Source organism: Paramormyrops kingsleyae, chromosome 6 (genome assembly GCF_048594095.1).
Source record: "Paramormyrops kingsleyae isolate MSU_618 chromosome 6, PKINGS_0.4, whole genome shotgun sequence".
Lineage (NCBI taxonomy): Eukaryota > Metazoa > Chordata > Actinopteri > Osteoglossiformes > Mormyridae > Paramormyrops > Paramormyrops kingsleyae.
In genome coordinates, this window is record NC_132802.1 from 13,387,985 (window position 1) to 13,395,144 (window position 7,160).

The following is a 7,160-nucleotide window of genomic DNA, read 5'->3' on the forward strand; positions in this document are numbered from 1 at the left end:
ACTTCATGTTATTTCTTGCGCCTTGCCAACGAAACGGGAGGAGCAGCAACAGCAGCAGCCCATTCACCTTAGCAACGAAGAGGCGGCGCTTACCACCCGTTGAGATTGACGTAACAACGCCCAATCGCATTGCGCGATTTTACTCCGCCGCTGCTTTGCATGTATCGACCAATAGCAAGCCTCAAAACACTTCCTTGGTTTTGGGTTGAGAGTTGAAACGCGTGTCCCACATGACACTTGTAAGATGGCTCTGATCGTCAGCTTTTGAGTTATAGCAGCAGAAAAGGCTGCATAATCCTTTCCTTTTCAGGGATGGACATTATGCAGCGGATATAACATAAGTAAAGGTAAATTACAGTGGAGCTTCGGTTTGTTTGTTGGCTGCCTCGATTGTTTTTCCCACAAGGTCATTGCATGTTTTTGTCGTCAGCCTAGCAGAGATTCCTCAAGTTTGTGTCTTTCTTCTTCGCGTTTTCATTATTTGAAATATTAGCACATCGTGACATATAACAGGTGTATGTCGAACAAATCACCGGTTTATTTCTTATCGTTAAATTGTAGTTCCGTTACTAAGGTTTATACGTTGAAGTATTTCGAGTTTGTCTCAGTGTATTACAAATTTTAATTCAAATTAGAATATTTATTTTTTCTTTCTGTCGTTCGTCAGATGCGGTCAATTTGAATATTTCTATGCATAACAAGATGTCACACGATGCCATATCCGTAAGAGAGTCGGGAGAGAAACTCCCCAGATCTTTGATCATCGAATTACTATTGAAAAAGTACGAACGGCTTCCAGACACAGACAAGTACGTAACTATACCCTGCGCCGTTCATTAATCACGTACATAAATTTACGATTAGTCTAATGTGTTTAATCTTTATACAGGAAGCTGTTTGCCTTTGGCCCCGTCTACCTTGGAGCGAACGGAGCGTTTGCTGGACTGATTGCCAATAGTTTATTTCGGCGGGTCCTGAATGTCACTCAGGGCCGAATCACGTCATGCTTGCCCATGGCCGTGCTGCCCTTCCTCACAACGGTGGCGTTGTACAACGGTGTTGTGTCTAATTCATTGATGTCCGGTAAGTATTTCCAGTTCGATTTTTGAAACATAAGTCCGTAATAATGAGTTTGCCCAGCTAACTGTTGGTTACTATGTGGTACCCAGGGGAGCTGAATTGTCCAACCTGCGCACTGATCAGAGGCGGTGTCGTAGGAGCCGTGAGCGGTGGCCTGTATCCAATCTTGTTGGCCTTACCTGTCAACGCAGGTCTTGCAACCAGGTAGGTAGAGAACACGCCCAAATTCTCCAGTAACATTTATATACCCATCATACTACAGGTACTGGAATAAATTTAAGCAAAATGCAACCCAGACCTAAACTGTCAACTTAATTGTAGAATTTCAGCAAAAGTTAAGGTACCATCTAACATGCACGTAATTTAACAGGTATAATACAGCACCTATGCCTGAAAAAGGAAACATACTCCGCTTTTGGATGGCCGTAACCCAGCCCATTGTGAGGAAGATGTCCTTCGTGGTGATCCTGCAGGCTCTTTTTGGGGTTTTCTTGAGTTCTAAGCACTACGACATCTATGTTAAAATGCTGAAGCTACCTGAAACAGACAGTGAAGAGCTGAAGGAATAAATGCAAAGCTTTACTCATCGGATTGTCTCATGTCTGTACTGAGGTTAATTCTACCCTTCCATAGAATTGAGGTAAGAAAAAAAAGAAGATTGTTGATCCCAGACGGAAAAATGCAACTTACTCTAGTTTCATTGTAAAACTAGAAATTGACAGAATACATAATGGCTGGCAGTTCTGCATAGAAATTTTAAAAAGGGATACTATACCTAAGGGAGAGACCAAGAAATTTAACCTCATTCTGTTCATTATTATTGTTATAAACTGCATATACAGCAATGCTTTTACCAAATGATTCCATACATTTTCTGTGAACCGCTGGCCCTTTATACTTAATCTTGTTAAACCCACACAAAGCATAAAAATTAGCCATGTACAAGACTTGCAGTACATTAAATGGGAAGTTCAGCATCCTCCTTCACATTTAACAGTACATTAAATATTTGGAGTTGATATTTAAATATTGCCGTTTCTTGGTCAAAATAACTGGTTCAGCAATGTTGACTTGATAAAGATACAGCAGCACTAGCTGCTATGCTTTCTTTGTTTGTTCAGGTCTTCAAGGAATAAACATTTTGGGCCAAGGGAATGATTAATCTCCATTGTCAAACTATGAAATTTGAGTTTCATACAAAAAAAGTCAATCAAGATTTACATTTTAATGCAGAAAAGTGATTTTCTCAATAGGGTTGGGCGATGTCGACCAATTTGGCATCGTACGATGTCTAATGTGAAACATCGCGATGGACGATGGCATCGTCGTCGTAGGCGGCGGGTTGGGGAGGGGGGAGGGATGGTTGTTGTTAATTCATAGCGAATTAATTAATTGTAGCCTACCGTTTCCACTACCTGACCCGCATGGTCTTTGTTTTACCCATAACTAAACCATAAATAAATCTAAGTTACACACAAATTACCACCCGTCAATCACTTTTTCCGCGGGACTCTGGCATGAATAGGCACAGTGATCTGCCGTTGACAAACTTGGTCGGTAATAAAGGTGCAAATTTACCTATCTGGCAATACTTTGGCTTTAGACAGAATGAAAGAGGACAGCCACGAGATACGTCTGAAGTGGAGTGTAGGATTTGCGGTCAAGTTATCCGCGCAAAAGATGCGCAGGCGACAAATTTGCGTGTTCACCATCCCGTGGAATACAGCTCATTGCCAGTGTCATCACGCACAACTGAACCTCGCAGGATCCAACAAACAGTATCTGAGGTTTTCGCTAAAATTACTAAGTACAAGCGTGAAAGCGAAAGATGGAAGCTGTGACCCGCTACCTAGCAAAAGAAATGGTTTGTTTTAATACGGTAGAGAAGAGTGCATTTAAGGCTATATAGTGTGATTAAGTGTGTGTTTTTCACGAGTTGGTTGCTGCTGCGGCGGGGGCGGAGGATCGCGATGCCGGCTGAGCATCGTGATGTCTATCGGCCATCGGCGATGGCATCGTCTATCAACCCAACCCTAGTTCTCAAACACTTTGCATAGAAGAGCTAGCAAATTCCATGTTAAAAGGAGCAAGATGGATTTGGCTCTTTGTATCTAGCTAAATGCACCCTATCGCTCATCATATCAGAATTTTATTACTGTTCCAAATTGCAGTATAGACATGTTTTAATCTACCTGTGTACACTCGTCTATAGAAATGACACAAACCATCACATTTAAAGGCTCAGAACCTGCATGCCAGCAGAACCACGGTTCATAATCACTGTCCTGGAACAGAGTTTCCCAGTCCAGGGAGCCCACTCTGAATATTCTGATTAAAATTCTGCCTCATAATTAAACTTGACTGAGCTGATGTTTAAAATTTTCCATCTCATTAAAACAATCAAGCCTTCAGTTATATATTAAATAAAAATACTTTCCCTTACTACTTTCCTATATTGGCAAAAAAAATCCACCTGCCAGCCACCTCCAGAGCAATACACAGCTGTAAACTATGTTTCTAGGATGTCAGGAGTCAAATAGTCCTAAGTGCAGCTTAGTTGAACGTCTCATCAATGGCTAATTAAAAATTGTATTGGAGCAAAGCTATACAACCATCCAAGAAGCAAAAGGAACCAGTTAAGGGATCACAGTGTAGGGCTAGCAGATACGTGATAGCATTCACTTCCACTTTTTGCCATAAGTTATCACAGACCAGCAAATTTCATACAGGAAAAAGATCTTTGCATATATTCAGTTTAGCTTGATCTGAATTCATGGATCCATCCAACCAACAGCTCAGTCAAGGTTAATTATCAAAGTTTAAGAGCCACAGAGATGCAGTGGAGCATCAGGACTGCAAAAATCTGTCCCACAGAAAGCAATACCATTACCATTATCCATTTTGATGAAGAAAAAGATTAGAGGATGCTTTGCAGATATCAAATTTGCTGTTTAAAGAGAGAGAGAGACAAACATTAATTCCAATTTCTCTGAACAAACCGTCCAAATCTGGTGTGAGCAAAATCTAAATAAAATCACTAAAACTCACAAATGAGTGTATGTTAAAATGGGATTTATTGTGAAATCATTCTGTGTTAACTCAAGTAATTGAAACATGGCTTACATTTTAAACATTTGAACAGAAACAAAAGAAACTCAGGACAAAGGCTTTGGCTGCCACAAAATATTGCTCTGTGACAATCTTAGGAACCCCACCTATATATGCAAACCAGCGACATCTTAATGAAGCCTGTATAACATCACCTAAATATTTCCAGAAAATCATGCATTTATGCTTTAAAATGATTTTCTCTGCTTTGTACCATTTCAAAATTACCTGGCCATTTCTGTACAACTGCAAGTGTACATTGAAAAGAAAACTGCCTCAGTATATACCAATGAATCCAAGGCATGATGGGTTAACTCTGATATTTTAAAAGTTGTGGTGCTGTGAGATGCCAGTAAAACCCACAAACTTACACCATCTCTTATACTACCTTTTAACAAATATCAGGCCAAGATGCCAGCAGGTGGTCCCGTTTCTTCAGCATTCCCCAGAGCAGAATCCACTTTAGCATAAAGAAAGATAAGGATGCTAAATGAACACATTCTTCAGAGAAAAAGTGACGTTTCACAAAGAGAGCTCAATCAATTCTGGTTATGTAGGTGAATTTGGGAGAATTGTGAAGTCTCACTTATGTAAATCTAGTAGCCGGGTCATTATTGTGGATAATGCAGGATAAACTCTTTGTGAAACCTCACCATATTTACAATATTTTACAACAGAAGATTCATCATGAGCTCTGTCTGTTTACAGTTTTTTTTTTTTGAGTGCACTTTTCACAATTGCCTTTTATAGGAGGGACTGAAATTAACAATAGTCCAAGATTATGAGAATGAATGGAAAAAATGAAGCCCAAAGCTTCTCATCTCCTCCACCAAACTTTTACCGTTGCAAATTTACATTTCACAATTACATGGAACCTGATAATTTCTGTCCCTGCTTAACATCGTTCATTTTACATAGTCTTAACATGGCTCCAACGTGGGCCTCCAGAAATAAAAATCTATGCAGCACGAGGTGTTTCAAAGCTTTATCTTTCAGTATATGATCCTTACCATGGTGTCATGAAGTCGTGGATGTGCAGTCACCCACCAATCCGCCATGGCAGATCACCTAGAAGAAAACTATCGACAGGTTTAGCAGTAACTTGTACGGAAAGCTGGTGAGCAATATTGTCTCAAAACATGCGCCACCTTGGATACCATCTGTTATCGTTACAACGAACTAAAACAAAAACATTTTGCTCATTCTCGTTTAAAAGTTCATACATCTGTCCCCTGAATGTTCATTTTAAACTTTTTTTGTCCAAGTTCAGTCTCGCGACGGGGGGGGGATAAAGAGAAGAATTAAAGTTACTTGACCCTACATTTTAAGTGAGGAGCTTGCGCTCTCCGCACATTTACTGCAGAATTCCACTGAGACGTGGTTCGTATCGACGTGCAGGCAGATGCCACCCGCCGTCTCCTTCTCGTCCACCTTTACCCTCTTTCTAGGTAGGGCATAGTCGTGGTCATTCTTGTTGGACTCCTGGAAAAGCGAGGTAGACAATTTCATGCCATTCACACCGCTCAGTCTGGATAACAGCTGGGCTAACATGCTTTCGTTGGCCAGCACGGCCCTCAGATACCTTGTCTCGTCTTCCAGTTCCTCCACTCTTTTGTTCAGTTTTGAGTTTTCCTGCCTAAGGCTACAGTTTTCAGTTACCAAAGTGCCAACTTTTTTCTCCAATCCATTCACGTATTCTTTCTTCTTAAGGCGGTTCATTCTCGCAGCAATCGCGTTCTTGTTGATCCGCCCAGGGAAGCTCTCTTCTAGCTTCTGGGTCTTCTGAGCAGGACCTCTGATCTTCAGGGGGGCGGAGAGCTCCTCTATCCGCGAGGGCGAAGCTCCGATTTCCGCATGATCGTCTTCGTCGGCATTCGTGGTGGCGGCCCCTGTAATGTCGAGAAGCGGCGACAGCGCGTCATCGTCCAAGGTCCAGTTCAGGCCGTCCAAGCCCAGGAAATCCTCCAGGTCCAAGCCGGATGCGTCTTCGCTTTCTGACGAAAACTGTTGACAGACAGATGCCTGCTGGCTGTCAGTCGTCTCTGCGGGCTCCCGTAATGCTGCAGTCGCAGGACTCCTTGCTCCATTTCTCCCATTTTCGCCGATGCGTCCCCGTTTCCTGGTGATCATACTTATCTTCGGGGTACTTCCGCCAAACGGTCCCCGACGTCTCCTTTAACCACAATAAAAATACAAATTTAACGTCGTTATATAGTTATACACAGCTGATAATACGTAACTGAATATACACTTACCTAAAATATATAAAATAACCACGGTTCGAGTAAATATTTGTACTACAATATAGTTAAAGTTGAACCAAATGTATTATCAAACTGGGCCCAAAGCAAAATGGCTAACAAGCTAACTCGGCTACGTACCTGGAAAGACTGCCTCGATTCTCACCGTTAGTCGCCACAGCTAAGTGCATAATAAGCAAAATATACAAAAAGAGCAAACGTTAGATACATAGATTTAATACTGGGACTGAAGAAGCGTTTTACTTCGGTACGTAAAATAAGCAACTAGTTTGTTACCGAAGATGACACAGCATTTTTAAAAGCTAGCTAACAGCGCACGAACTTACCAATATATTCTTCACCACGTAACAAGAATTTGCGATCTTTTACCATCTGATTTAATGCAGCTCACATGAGCTTAATGTCTTTCGGTTGAAGAAAAATGGGAAAAAAAAATGAAATATTCTTCACAGTGTCTGGTAACCAACCACACTGGAACAAAGCTGAAACTCATACGAAGAGCTGACGTTGGGAACATGGCGCCAGCCCGAGATGATGATAATCTCGCGATATCTTGAATACATTATCTCGAAGGGCTTAACCGAGGACCGATGTCAATTACAGTTGGCATGTGCGTGCTCGTCGCTTAAATAACTTTAACTATAGACGTTAATCTAAAGCCAGCTCTCTGGTTTTAAATACTTAACATCGGTTGAGGGATTACGCAACACG

The 7,160-nt window shown here is 41.4% G+C and overlaps 2 protein-coding genes across 4 annotated transcripts; one reads left to right on the plus strand and one right to left on the minus strand.

Annotated features, from left to right (window-relative positions):
• The first annotated feature begins 187 nt into the window (after positions 1-187).
• Positions 188-1,669, plus strand: tmem126a (transmembrane protein 126A). Its single transcript, XM_023835252.2, has 5 exons — positions 188-347; positions 668-809; positions 890-1,083; positions 1,170-1,284; positions 1,451-1,669. The coding sequence occupies exons 2-5, from the start codon at positions 691-693 to the stop codon at positions 1,647-1,649; spliced, it is 627 nt and encodes a 208-aa protein (XP_023691020.1). The 5' UTR covers positions 188-347; positions 668-690; the 3' UTR covers positions 1,650-1,669.
• Positions 1,670-4,135: 2,466 nt separating this feature from the next.
• Positions 4,136-6,970, minus strand: crebzf (CREB/ATF bZIP transcription factor). Of its 3 annotated transcripts, none has more exons than XM_023835358.2 (6): positions 6,776-6,970; positions 6,570-6,609; positions 5,771-6,361; positions 5,510-5,670; positions 5,199-5,256; positions 4,136-4,648 (listed from the first exon to the last, which is right to left on the minus strand). In XM_023835358.2, exons 1-4 carry the CDS (start codon positions 6,819-6,821, stop codon positions 5,622-5,624), a joined length of 726 nt encoding a protein of 241 aa, XP_023691126.1. In that variant the 5' UTR covers positions 6,822-6,970; the 3' UTR covers positions 4,136-4,648; positions 5,199-5,256; positions 5,510-5,621. The 3 variants fall into 3 exon arrangements, with proteins under 3 accessions (XP_023691126.1, XP_072569790.1, XP_072569789.1); XM_072713689.1 differs by having other exon boundaries at positions 5,199-5,267; XM_072713688.1 differs by having other exon boundaries at positions 5,199-5,670.
• Between the last annotated feature and the right edge of the window lie 190 nt (positions 6,971-7,160).